At 53.8% G+C, this 14,331-nt stretch overlaps 1 protein-coding gene across 3 annotated transcripts in view; it reads left to right on the forward strand.

Moving 5' to 3' along the window:
* The window catches only part of MASP1 (MBL associated serine protease 1), a 70,755-nt gene that overhangs the window by 27,997 nt on the left and 28,427 nt on the right, over positions 1-14,331 (forward strand). For all 3 annotated transcript variants that reach the window (XM_044456242.1, XM_044456241.1, XM_044456243.1), the window contains exons 4-9: positions 5,006-5,183; positions 6,384-6,515; positions 8,421-8,617; positions 10,261-10,408; positions 10,933-11,051; positions 11,443-11,521. In XM_044456242.1, the coding sequence (XP_044312177.1) occupies positions 5,006-5,183; positions 6,384-6,515; positions 8,421-8,617; positions 10,261-10,408; positions 10,933-11,051; positions 11,443-11,521 (853 nt within the window). The remainder of the gene's footprint in view (positions 1-5,005; positions 5,184-6,383; positions 6,516-8,420; positions 8,618-10,260; positions 10,409-10,932; positions 11,052-11,442; positions 11,522-14,331) is intronic.

Below are 14,331 nucleotides of genomic sequence, written 5' to 3' on the forward strand. Positions count from 1 at the left end.
TGCAACAAACTAGGGAACCTGGTGTCATTCAAATGTGTGGGGCTACAAGTCCCATATACCTAACCAGCATTGCCAGCGGTCTCAGGCAACCTTTCCCAGCCTAGTGCACTCCAAGCTATAAATCCCATCCCATTTATTTAAAAAACTTGTATACCACTTGAGCTGACAAACTCTTTAAGCGGTTTACAAGTCAAAGTATTAAAAGGCAAAATGAAAATATGCAATTAATAAACATTTATAGCAGCGATAAAATAACAGAAATGATTTTAAAAGCTACAGAAAAATCCCAGGACTGCCCATGGCAGGCCCAGGGCATGGACAGCTGGTGTCCACAGCTGGAACACCAGGCCCAGGGGTGATGGAGGATACTGGGGATGCTGAGGGGCCGGAGACTGAAGGGAAGTCAGGAGGAAGCAAGGGTTGGACACCCAGCAAGGCATGGCAGGTCCAGAAGCAAAGGCAGAACCAGGATGCGCGAGGGCCAGAAATGGACCAAGCGTGCAGCTCAGAGGTTGGGAGAGGTTGGGAGGATTTGATGCCAACACGGTGCGGCAGAACCAGTGCCGAACGCCAGGTCCAGAGGCAGATTGGGGCCTGATACCAGCACAAACAAGCAGGGCCAAGAGCAAGGCCAGGCCAGGGCGAGCGCAGAAGGGCAGGCTGCAGGCGGGGGCAGGAGGCAGCGGGGGGCAAGCGCAGACGGAGGAGCACCGAGCAGCCGTCCCCAAGCGGAGCAGGGCAGGGGGGCGTCCCAGAAGCCTTGCAGAGTGCCCAGTCCTGCTGCATGACCACGCGGGCCCCGCTGCTGCAGACGCCTGCGGGGAGAGCGGCGCTGCCTGTCACCAGCGGGAGCCCCCACTGAAGTGCCCCTGCCGGGCGGGCAGCCACCCACGCTCGCAGGGAGGAAAGGTGCCGCTGGCCACCCCTTCTGCGCTGACGCCTGAAGTGGGGGAATCGCCCTGCCTCGTGGGAGGAGCGGCCCTGGCCAGAGGCGAGATCCGACCTCGTTGTTTTCTCAAAGAGCGTGGAGACGGCCTCTAATGCCTGTTTTATTTCTGCTCAAATGTCTTTTGGCATGACATTTCATGCATCTGACGATGGAATGGAACACAGGCGGCAGCAGGCGGGAACGCTGCAAAAATGACAGCATTTGTGGGCTGACGTGAACATTTGGAGTGCGCCCGGAGGGAGAGTAAGCCCAGCGCCCTTTAAATGAAAACACAAACTATCTTTGCTTAGAAGAGCTCATCTTCTCACACTTTTTTTAAGGTTGTGAAGGAGATCTGCAGAATCCAGTGTGCTATTTATGTGCATTTGAAGGAGGAAATCCAAGCCTGGTACACACAAAAAGTGACTGAATTTGCTGTGGCAGGAAACAGGGAAGGGAAGTTGCAATTGGGAATCATGGAAAGCAGTGATTAGACCCTGCCAGGGAGACCCGGGTTCAAATCCCCATGCAGCCATGCTGCTGAATGGGGGGCCTGGGAGCAGGCAGTGAGCTTGACCTCCCTCACAGGGTTGCTGTGAGGATAATATGCAGGGAAACGGGCTTGCTTTCCTGAGCTCCTTCGAGATTGGGTGGTGAAAAATAAAATGAATCAGCTGCTGAATGGTTTTCAGGGGCCATGTTCCTGTGATGCGCCAAAGGCCAAAGGACTGGGGACTGAAGCAGAGAGATCAGGGAACCCGCTGAAATTCAGTGGCCACGGCATGGCTGGACTGCGACCCAAGCCCGAGACGCCACATTCAAGCTTCTGAGCGGAGAAGCCACAATCTGGCTTTTGAACTGCAAAGCCTCTGCGCTCCGTCCCCTCCCAGATAATAACGCATCTCTCAGAATTGTCTTTCTCAACGATTGCATGAGCTTCCGTCTCGCTTCACCATGCAGCTATTTTTAAAGATAATAATCTAACTTGATGGAAAGTATTATTCCTGCATCCCGAGCAACTCTGTCATCAGCTGCTCCTAAGCAGAAATAATTAAGACAACCTGATGGAAAGTCTCGCGTGGCTGCGTAAGAGTTCTCCATCGATGCCACAGCAGGCCTGGGTCTCTCTTTTCCAGATCCGTGGCAAGACGGGGGGGGGGGGGGGGGAGATGGTTTGCGCAGGGTGTGGTGGGCGCCTTGGAAGACTGCAGACTTGGCACCATTCAAAGTGGGTCTGTTCCCTGAACCGCTCTGCCCCGGATCAACCACATGGGACTGGCTGCTGCCTAAATTACCCAGGAAGGTTCATTTCCTTCCAGGAAACTGCAGGGCCTTGCTGTGTTTTATTAGTTGGGGTATGGGGCTGCTTCATCCCAAGGATTTGAGGCGGCTGGCAGCCCTTTAAGAGCGAGAGCTGTTGTATGAAAGAAGTATTGTAGCCCGGCTAATGTGGAACATATATTTCTTCCCCTTCTGCTGTGGCCTGCAAACCAGCACAAATGAAGGCTCTTCCTGCCTCCGCACGGTGTCTGCAAGCGAGGCTGGACTTGCGTAAGGAATTGGGGAAAGAGCAGGAGCTGCTGCCCCAGCAGTCTGACAACACATAAATGTCCTAGCACTTAATTTATCCATGCAGGGCGTGTGGGGGAGCCTGGCATGGCCAAGCGGCCGTTGCAAGTGCGTTCACAAGACAGGCAGGCCGCGCTCTCCAAACTGGGAGCCCGGGCAGCAAATGCAGCTCCGTGGAAGCCAGTGGACGGGGCTGCAAGGAAATCTCAGCTTGTGCATATGAGAACCCGGGGCGTCCCATGAAGTGGGTTGCTGAGCAATGGGGATGGATGGGCACGCATTTGAAAGGAGGATTGACTGATTCACGGAGGGGAAGGCTAGCCTGGTTGCTAGTCCTCATGACCACATGCTGCCTCCAGTATCAGAGGCACTATCCTAGGTGCAACCGTTCCTGGGGGAAAGGGGCGTTACGCTCATGTGCCTTGTGGATTTCCTGCAGGGACAGCATGTGGGCTCAACGGAGCCCGGCAGGGCTTGGCTTGGCTTGGCTTTGCAGGAAGTTATCTTTCCTTGTCTCACTTGAGCCCTACTCTGCTGGGCGTGTCGTCTGCAAATGACACACGCTTCAGCACACCTTCTCCGTGGGGTACGCAGCGGCCCACACTCTTGGGTCATCTTCGGTGGGCCACCAAAGCCCATGAGCCCTCACAGTCAGAAGTCTGGAAGGAAGGCCAGACTCTGCAGCAACCTCCTCCCCTCCACAGACGACAGTCCTCTGTTCAGGCATCGGGCGGGGGGTGTCCTCTGCGCAAAGGATTCCTGTGGACCCGGAGAGCTGACTAAGCAGGCTCACCGGCCTCCTAATCGGTCTGCTCCACCATGGTGGGGTGTCCTATATTTCTGCTTAAACGCCATATATCATTTCTAAACCTGCACCTGCAGATTGCATATGCAAATGTCTCCTAACTGGCTGTCTGGCCCTCGGTTTTAGCAGTGATTTTCCCGTTCCCTCTTTGGCAGTGTGTAACCGTCCACAGGCCCAATGCCTGCTTTGCCGTCTTGTCAGTGCCAAGCCAGAATCTCTCTGTTCTGCCCGGCTTTTCTCAGATCAGCATTTCAAGCCTTGTGGATTAGTTTTTCATTCAGCTCCGCTTTCTGGTGGTTGCGGTTTGGGGTGCATGGTGGGTGAACTTTTTGGACTCCCGGGGGGGCTAAGGGGGAGTACCCACCCCATGTGTCATCTAGTCTTTCTTTGTTGTTTTGGCTATTGATAACATCTTGCTGTTTTAATGTTTTATATTTGATATTTTATTGTACTTTATTGCCAAGTTTTATGGATTGTTGTGAACTGCCCAGCAGCATTTAATAGTGCGAATTCTGCCCACGCCCCACTCTTCTTACTCAGGGTTTTCTTCCCAGTGCAGAAGGTCTTCCGAACCTTCTGGCAGGGCCAGTGTGGCCCCCTGCCCCGTTCTTCCTCCTTTCTCATGACCAAATTATCACAATCTGATGCAAACACATTTTCTGTCTGATTTCTGCTCGAAACTGCCGGTCAGAGAAAGCCCTTATCAGTTTTGTAAACAGTCCTGTGGACACTCAGCCATGCAAGAAGCAAGGTGGAAACAGTCCGACTCTGGATTATTCATTAATATAATTACGAGGGCAGCTTTCAGGGCAACATGCGCAGTTACGAAACAAAACACAATCGAATCCAATTTCTACTTGAATCCACTTTCAAAAAAGAATGAGCAACCAAACTCAGTTTCAAAGAGCAAATACCAAGTTATCAAAAGCAGCAAATGTGAAAAAGATGGGAACTGATTCACTGAAATCTGAGAGAGGAAGAACACGGAACCGTCAGCCCAGGGAAGCGCTTTGCAAGTCCCAAGGCTGCAAGGATCAAACGGGGAGAAGCAGCCCCAGGAGGGCGTCTCTGCAGTGCGGGGCGGCCGCTAAAGGGGCCTGGGGAGAGCAGGCACGTGCCCAGTCTCGGCACGCAGCAGCACCACGTGGCAGCCCCTCCGGTGGTGCTTCTCACGGGACAAGGGGGCAGTGGGGGAGTCCGGGCCAGGCCGCAAGGACCACCCCGCGAGCGGCAGGAGGTGGTCCTTCCGACGCTTATTTTGGTGCGAGCTGAAAATGCACAGCTGCACATGCTCAGAGTATCTCTTTATATATTTATTTCTGTACTGCACGGTAGCTAAAGCTCTCAGGGTGGTTTGCAGAAGCGCATACAAATACAATAAAAATGCAAGTCATTTTATCAGGGATTTGCTTCCAAATGCAGATCTCTCCTTTCCATTTTGTCCTCACCGCAACCCTGGGAAGTAGCTCTGGCTGAGTCCATGACCAGCCCAGTGTCGCCCAGTGAGTGTGTGGCCACAACAACAGCCCTGTGAGGGAGGCTGGGCTGAGAGTCTGTGACGGGCCCAGAGTCACCCTGTTTGACTCCGTGACCTGGTCTCAGCCAGGAGTCCTCACCTGGGCAGCTCCCACAGCAGCTGACCAAGAAGCAAGGTGATCCCGCCAGCTTCGGGGTGATGGGTGTCTCTCTTCCACCGCCCACAGGTCGAGTCTGAAGACCAGGTCATGGCTACTTTCTGTGGAAGGGAGACCACCGACACAGAGCTGACGCCGGGGCAGCAGCCCATCGTGTCCCCCAGTTCGTACATGAGCGTCACCTTTAAATCAGACTTCTCCAATGAGGAACGCTTCACGGGGTTTGATGCCCATTTCGCCGCAGTGGGTATGTAAGAGCCGGGCTGCCGAAAACGCGCTCTCCATCAGCGCAGGCAAGGCACCCTTGTGCGCTCCAGGTGCGTTGGCTTCCCCACCACCATCCCTGCTGGCCACGAATCGCACAAGTGCTACACAAACACACCCGGGGCGCACAAGCTTGGGTGACTCCTTTCTTTGCTTTCCTTCGGCCTGCATTCAACGAGTCTTCTTTTTCCCAGTTCACTTCCTGTGATTCTGGCGCTCATAGTATTGTGATATTTTCAACACCGCCTTTCGCGCTGAAGTGTTGTCACATCTGTTAACAACGGCATTATTGTTATTTCGCTGTGTGTGCTTCATCAGCACCAAGGAGAGCTTTTTCCCCATTGTGGGAAATGCTGCCGTAAATGAGAGATCAATTAACTTCATAGATCCATGCATTAGCCCAGATCTATGCTTACAATCCGTTAGGAAGTCTCTGCAAATGCTGGAACACCAATGCTTTGTGCATTTATTATATGTATATTCCACCTTTCTCCCATTGTGGCACCCAAGGCAGCTGCTTGTGATTCCCAGCTGGTCTCCCCTCCAAGCTCAGGCCGCCCCAGACCTGCTCAGCTTCAAGATGGTGGAGGCCTCGTGTGCCTTTAGCCCATACCCTGGGCCCAGTGGCTCCCTTCCCCAAATCACCAGGCCTTGGTTCATCCTTGGCCAAAGCTCCTGAGCAGCCTTGGAGGCCTCCTGCAACCAACGCTGCTCAGTCAGCCCAGCCTTGAGATCCCAAGAGCTGTAACGCGTGTGGTGGCCACTATGTCAAACTGGGAGAGGAAGCAGAAGAACATCAGAAGAGCCCGGCTGGATCGGGTCGAGGTCCATCCAGCCCAGCATCTTCTCGGCCCAGTGGCCCAAAGCTGCCTTGGAAAACCTGCAAGCAGGACACAAGTGCAACAGCACCCACTAAACCATGTTCCCCAGCCACAAGTGCATTGCCTCTGATACAGGAGGTACCATATCTCCCTTGGGAGCAGTAGCATCTTCTCCTTTACGGATTTGCCCCATCCTCTTGTGAAGCCATCCAAATTGGTGCTGCATCTTGTGGCGACCGGGAAGGAGAGTTGCTTGCAACAGGCATGGGGAACGTCGGCCCACGTACTGGATGTGGCCTGCGGGGGAGCTGCATCTGGCCCACCAGTTCACGCGCGTGTTCCTCTCTCCTGTCTCCTGGCAGACGTGGACGAGTGCTTGGAGAAGAGTGACGAAGAGCTGGCCTGCGACCATCACTGCCACAACTACATCGGGGGGTACTACTGCTCCTGCCGGTTCGGCTACATCCTCCACTCGGACAACAGGACTTGCAAAGGTACGGCCGTGCTGCCCCTCACGGGAGGGCCGCTCAGAAGCCTCTGTCGGTGCAGCACTAGCCTCCAGTTCGCTCAGCCTCAGCTAGAGCAGCTAAGGACTTGCCCAGCCCAGCGCTGTCGTAAAAACCTCCGGTTCTGCTGGCAGGGGTGTGCCCAGGATGGCCAGACGTGGGGCTGGGCCCCCGGCAGACCAGCCTGTGCGGCTGGAGCATTCCCAGTTGTGCAGACCAGTCCCAGCGAGGATCCTTAGTCAGTCCACAGAGACCTCCTCCTCTCTGTTTGATCCTCCCAAAAGCCCTGCAAGGTGGGTTAGGCTAAGAGTCAGTGCCTGGCCCAGAGTCACCCAGTCAGTTTCATGCTCAAGTGGGGACTGGAACTCGGCTCTCCCATGTGCCAGTCCAGCACTCCACCCGCTAGGCATCACTGGCCCCTTAGGCATAGGTTCCCCCACTGAGCTACGGGCCTTGCCAAGACACGTAAGATGCAGCCTCAGGTGCAGCCAGGCTAGTCCACCCAGCCTGCTGTTAGGGGCAGCTGCCCTGCAAGGTCTCCGGTGGCGCCTGGGCGGAGATGCTGGGAATGCGCTGCAGCATGTCCCACACGCCACGCTGAGCCACAGAGCTCTGGGCCCCACCTTGGCTGCACCTTGCGCAAACGCTGGCAGAGAGATGCATTAGGAGCTGGGACAGACTCAGCATCTGAAGACATTCAGTTATTCAGCTTGCAGGTGCTTTAAGGTAAAGAACTTTTGCTTTTCATGGACGGACCAGGCTAGCATCCCGATCACTGTGCAAGAGAAGTCGTTTCCCCCTTCGCAAAAACAGCCCTTTGGTGTTAGCCTGAGTGGCTCAAGGCTGTGCAGGCATCTGAACCCGGGTCCAAGGATGAGCTTTGGCTTTGCACAACGGTCACTTTACGGGGCTCTGAGCTACCCGAGGTTCCGACCCTCTTCTTCACCCACGGCTTCTAGTTCTTGGGGACGGAGGGAGCCGTGTGTGAGATTGTCGTAGTGACTGTTCGAGGCATGAAAAGCCTGAGAGCACAACCAAGAGCGGCATCCACACATGAGCCGCCCAAACAGAGAAGAAAAGCGTTTGCAAAAAGGAGGGCGCCGATCTGCATAAAACGGTTATATGCTAATTCCTATGTACAGAGGTAGAGCCGGCAAATAGTCGCGAGTTTAAAGTAGCGATACAGGGCATCTCAACGTAGCGTGGAAGACTGTGACCAGGTGAGCTGTGTGCCTACCTGTCTGGTCTGCTGCCCAGGTGCTACACCTGGATGGGCAAGTCCTTTTTAGAATCTTCTTTAAACCAGAATTGGATAGAGCAGCCCTTCCAACAGAGGAGCGCCCACGGCAAAAGGGGCCATGTGCCCACTGCATGGCCAGACGGTGTCTGCGTGGGTTTTAATTGCACTTTCGGTGAGTGCTGGGGATAAAGAAGCCCCCAGGACAGTTCTTTGGAGCTTTGCGATCGGTACAATATGGCCCCGTTCCAGCGGAAGCAGCTGCTAACACGACCGGCGAGATGCATTTCTTTCCTCCCAGACTAGCACTGTGGAGCAACGTCCTCTCCAAGAATAACATTCCGCCGCCTTTCCCTAGGCTTCAGGAATGCTGCCTGAACGCTGTGGGCCGTACCCTTTTCTGCCCATGCACCAGCCAGACTCTGGCACACAGCCTTCCCGAAAGCCCAGAGATGAGCGGAAGCGTTCGTTTCCAGACGGCAGATTCGTAGGCCTGCCCAGATCTGGAAAAGAACATTTCTCCTCATTTCTGGCCGTTGGGCCACGGGCACAACAGAATGGGTGGATGTGCCCCATTCCCTAATTCTGGGTGGAGTGACCCCATCAGCCACAACTTCCCCAGAATGTCCTCTGTCCCTGCCTTGTGTTTGTCACAGTGGAATGCAGCGACAACCTCTTTGTTCAGAGGAATGGAGTGATCAACAGCCCGGACTTTCCCCATTCCTACCCAAAGAGCTCCGATTGCTTGTACCGCATCGAGTTGGAAGAAGGCTTCTTTATTACCCTGCAGTTTGAGGACAACTTCGACATTGAAGATCACCCGGAGGTCACCTGTCCGTATGACTACATAAAGGTGAGTCGGTGGACCTTACCCGTGTTGCATGGGGACGGGAGCGAGTGGGAGTGGGGAAGCTGCTATCCTCCTGTGAGAATACCCTGGCACCTTTCCCCAGCATATCCATGTGTCCCACACTGGCAGAAGCAAATATTTTAGCTTCGGCCCTCTGCCTGCACCGCCTTGTCACTTTGAGGGCTGCCCCACTCAAGATGTCTGCCTTCACGATAATCTGCCCTGGTGGCCCTTTTGGGTGTGGCGTCGCTTCACCCCGGGCCAAATTTCAGTCCAATGGAGCGGAGCCGCAGAGCTGAGCTCCTGCAGAGAGACCTGTGGGCAGAAGGCATCGGTTAGGCCCAGGAGAGCACCCCCCGCTTCAGCCTCAGAGAGAAAGGCTCTCGCCCAGCAAGGCTCGGCTGGGTGGCCGGGCTCACGGCCCCAAAGACCCTGCACTGCCCAAAAGAGTGGACCCAGGAGAGCACAGGGCTGCATAGAAGGTGGACGTGCACCTTCTTAATCAATGATGCACATTTAGAAATAATTACTATAATTGCTAATATGAATACCAGCACATGGTGCTCTAGGGGTGTGGGAGCCCGAGCGCTAGCCCTTGATGTGCCGAGTAAGTCTCTTCTGTTCTCCCTTCTTATGGTTTACGGGACAAAATCCAGCGTAAGACCTACGTCGAGCAGCACCAGCAGGGGGTGGACTGGATGGCCTTCATGGCCCCTCCCCACTCTGCTATTCCATGGTTCTAGGAGAGCAAAGACTGTCGCTCTACCAGCCTCTCTTAAGAAGGACTTGCTCTAGATTTTACCGTCTGCCTTTAAACCAGACGCCATTCCACTAAAGGTTGCCTGCAAACAGAGGATCATCCTCTGAAAAGATGACATGTGGCCACCCTACACCTCAGGGAGCCACAGTCATGCCAAAGAGATCGTCCTGCCCGGGAGGCCGCAGGCGAGATACTGCTGTGACTCATAGGAGCGTCCAGTAGCCCGGACGTGACGGCCCTTGCGCCTTGTGCTGGGGCAGCCCCAGACAAGGAGGCCTGGCAACGTGGCACCGATTTTGGCCTCTCTGGGGCCTTATGGCCCACCCATGCCCGTGTTCTACCAGCAGGGACAACCGGGAAAGGCTTGGGTCGCCAGGCAGAGCTGGGAGACGGAGGGCGTGCATTTGACCAGGGCGATCTTCTCACGGACATCCGTGGTCCCCAGCATTCCAAGCCGGCCTTTCCGAGGAAACGTGGGCTTGGACCAAGCGAGCCTCTCCTGAACACGATCACGGCATCCCTTGTCTGAGTCAGGAGGGTCTGGGGCCCACCCATCCTGCACCTGCCTCAATCGCACTCATTTAGATCGTCCGATAGCTTTCCACCCCATGCATTTCCAGACCACCTTTCCTCTGTTGCCCAGCTGGGTACCACCGGCAAAGTGGACGACAACCCCAGAAGCTCAGCCCAGTGTAAATGTGTCCATCTTCTCAGCGGCACGACCCCCTTGCTGCGCCTGGGAATGTAGAGGTTTCCCTTCTGGGCACTGTCGGCCGTCTTGTGCGTTTCAGACCACATCCTGGGGCTAGGAGGAGAGAGGGACGGGTGGGTGGAGAGAAACAAGGAACAGCCCCTGTACTGTTCCTCTGCTCACCCTCCCTGGCAGATCAAAGCTGGGCTTCAGGAGTTTGGACCTCTTTGTGGAGAACGATCTCCAGGCCGTATCGAGACCCGTAGCAACAGCGTCCAGATCCTGTTCCACAGTGACAACTCAGGAGAAAATGGAGGATGGCGACTCGCTTACACGGCAATCGGTAATTCTGCCCCTGTGCGGTGTGCTTGCGCTTTGCTGGCTAGCCGGTTGCGCATTTTGCACGCTACATACCTGCACGAGCTCGGTTATGTCGAGAGAACTTCAAAGGTCGGGGGGGGTGAGAAGAACTGAGCCGCCTATGGCCAGATCCATGGCAGCCCCACCCCTGGAATCCCAGGCCGGCACGCCAGCACGAACTTGCTCTCCTTCCACCCGTCCTGGGCTGAGTTCTCAATTAAGGTGTGGTTTTGCTATTACGCAGCACCATGTCTGGGTGGAAAGGCAAGTTATAAGCCAAAGAAGAAACCTGCTGGGATAGAAATACAATAAATGCATGGATCCATTTCAAACTGCAGGGGTGTCATGGTCTCCATGGTTGGATGAGGCAGTCACTTGGCTGGGAATTCCATGTTAGGAAAACCATGATTTTTCCTTAATTGGGATCCCCCCCCTTTTTTTTTTTTAAATTGGGATTCTCCACCCTTCTCTCTCACTCACTCTCTCCTTATCCGCTCTCTGACATAGGGGACCCATGCCCACTGCTGGAGCCCCCGCTCAACGGCAAACTCGAGCCTTCCCAGGCAACGTACACCTTCAAGGACCAGGTGGTCATCAGCTGCAACACGGGATTCAAGGTCATCAAGGTATATTCCCAGCGACCGGCTCAGAGCTTCTTGGGAACCAGCTGAGGGCTCAGCGCCACTGGCTTCAGCTGACCTTGCCCCAAAAGCAATGGTTGCTTGGGCTGGGCTCAGAGAGGCCCGGCACGGCATCACGCAGGTCTGCCTTCGACTCAACGGGAGGCCCAGGACCCCGAGGGACGTCCTCCTCGGCCCCACCCCGTTCTCCTCTGGTCTGTACCCGGCAGCAGACCAACGAAGCCTGTGCCCTCGAGCCCTGCAGCCTTCCCATAGGCATCTTGGGGCACCCCAAAGTGCAAAGGAGGGGGCACGGCAGGGCAAACATTGCACATGGTTGCCAGCCGCTTGTCCCTGGGCAGCAACATTCCCTTCTGCCCTTTGCCTTCCCTTGCAGGATGACGTGGAGAGTGAAACGTTCCAGATCGAGTGCATGAAGGACGGCCTGTGGAGCAACAGCGTCCCCACCTGCAAAAGTAAGACCCCTTTCTCATCCGTTCCGCACGGCAATGAGCCCGGATGTTCCTCCGCAGGCGACCGCACCTCTGGAGGGCCTGGTGGAGGCCGGGTCAAAATTCCAGGAAAGCTGGTGCGCCTCCTACGACACATTAATGTTGTGAAGGAGAGACCGATTTGGGGAGTCTTCATACCGGCAGCCCCAAATGCATCCCGCACGTAGTACAGTCCCATGGAGACTCCCAAATGCCAGCCACCCCACATGTTCCCATGGGTTCTCCAGATCTTCCTGTGCTATTAGTGTGCTATAAAAGCGCACTGAATGATGCCCACAGTTACCCACCAAGTCAGTGAGACAGCGTTTAAAGCTATGTATTTTGAGCCCTTGTAAATCCTGCAGGAATTCAGGAAGTTCCTCATGCTACCTCCCACCAGACTGGTAATATAACCTGCTTGAGGAGGGGCTGGAAGATTTACAGACGATTTTGCCTAATCCCAGGAATTCTGGTCCATTTCCTGGTGGCTTCTAAGGCTTAACCAGTCCCTGACATTCTTTTCTGTGTTCACCTAGCGCCACCATCACCTATGCGCACATAGCCCTGACATTTGCTCTGTTTTTAATCTGCCCAGTAACTAAGATTCTCTGGACAGAGTGCATAAATCTAAAAGAATAAGATTCTATTAGAACAACACAGGGGAACAGAAATAAAATAGATCAACCAGTCACAAAGCCTAAAATGTAGAATGCCTGGGAGAAAAGAAAAGCCTGGCACCAAAAGTATAGCAAAGGAGACACAAGCAAACCTGTTAGGGGGGAGAGTCCACAAATAATAAAAATAATAATAATAATAATTATTATTATTATAACATTTCTATGCCGCCCCTTGCCGAAGCCTCAGGGCGGCTTACAATGCAATAAAATACAATAAAATACAAAAATAACAATATAAAATTAAAATTAACAATATAAAATAAATAAAAAATATAAAATACAAATGGGGTGCCACCGCGGAAGAGGTGGCGGCCTCGGAAGATGGCCTCAGGGCTCCACAGGCAAGTCAAGGGCAGGACATTCCCTGCGTTATTCTGGCCCTAAAGGCCTCCTAGGCTTTTAAGGGTCAGCACCAGCCCTTTGGCTTCAGTCAGCCTAGAAGCCTCTGCAGCTGAAGAAGTGCCATTATCCATGGTCATATCAGCCCAGCCCAGCTGGCAGCCTAGCAGCTCTCTTGGGCAGTCGCGCAGGTTTTCCAGCTTTCTGCCGTGCCATCAGCTGCATCATGGAGTGGTCATCCATTCTGGGAACTGACCCGAAGGTGGCTGAGTGTCTCCAGGCTATCTCTGTCCAGATAGGGTCACAGCCAACTGATACCGAAGCTTAAGCTGATGAAAGCGGATGGACTCGGCCTATCCTAAAATCTCTCTTCTTTCTTTCATCCCTTTGTTACCAAAGGCTGGGCTATCTTCAGATGCTTCTGAGCATCCTTGGAAAACATCACGTGATGGGTTTCCATCCCCTTCGCATCACATGCTGCAGCTGATTACAAGAGCGACTGCACGTTTCTGTAGCAAAGCTCTATTGGAACCTGTTGCTTTGGTCTCTGTGGGACAGATCCTGCTGCCGCCCAAGGCCGGGGGAAATCAGAGGCGCCTTCAGGCTCAAGGCTTAATTAATTAATTCCTTAATTCCTCCTGACCATGTGCCCCATCCAAAACTGTTGACTTTCCCAGCAGTCCACCCAGTGCTTGGTGTAGCTGAAGTACCTGGTGATGCTACTCGCAAAATCAGCCGGCAAGCCAAGACCCCTGTTGATATTTATTTAAATTAAATGTAAATATATTCCTATTTCTATCCTACCCATCTTTGCAGGGAGATTAGGACAGCTAACAAATCACATTGAAACAGTAGCACACAGGAACACCATGAAAATCACAACTGTCAAATTACAAATGCCAGATAAAGTGCAATTTAAGTAACCCTCATGAAATGGCTCATGGGGCCCCCGGTAGGCTCAGCCTCCAACAAGATTAGCCCCCGCAGTCACAAGGTCAGAGTCAGATGGCCACACCAGGGTCAGGGCCCACTGGGCCCAGATCCCAAAATGTTCCAAACTCCATCCTTGGGTCTCACAAAAAGAGGTCGCCATCTTGTTCACCCGCCATATTTCTGGCCAGCCTGCTTCTGGCCACTTCCTCATGCAAACGGGCAAACGTTGAAGTAGCTGTATGATGATTTCTGCTCAGCCCCACGCATTCAGGGTCCGCTTTCATGTCATTCCACTTCATGCTGGCAAACAGACTTCAAACCATGTTGAACCCGGGTCTGATGGTGTTGCACACCTTCTTCCGGACTATGGGCACCTGCCTCTGCAGCAAAGGGACATCTCCAGTAGACCCGGGGGAGCGTGGGGGGCATGGCGAGGCACAGGGAACTACGGAGCCCACACTGACTGATGTACAATGAAAAGGGGGCTGATCCACTCTTTTGGATCCCGGCCAAGTGGATTCCATGGAATACCCAAAGGAAGCAAGATCCCTTGTGTGAAAGATGGCATTTATTGATTGCAGAGTTGGAACACAGGTACAGCGTATAATGAGAAATTGCAACCAGTAACTGCGAGTTTATGAGACATTTTCCATGTCCGATCAGCTCCCTGAATAGGCCTGGAGACTGCCCCTGGCCTCCAAGGCACCTGCACAGGTATCAAACCTCCCTAAGCAGGTATCAAAAGGTAGCTTGCTTGACCAGGTGTTTGTAGGTTGCTTTCTCCTGTTTCTAGATGCTGTCCTGGAAAATGACAGTAGGGGATGGGAGAAGCAACTTCAGGATGGA

Source organism: Varanus komodoensis, unplaced genomic scaffold (genome assembly GCF_004798865.1).
Source record: "Varanus komodoensis strain SLA01 unplaced genomic scaffold, ASM479886v1 scaffold82, whole genome shotgun sequence".
NCBI classification, from domain to species: domain Eukaryota; kingdom Metazoa; phylum Chordata; class Lepidosauria; order Squamata; family Varanidae; genus Varanus; species Varanus komodoensis.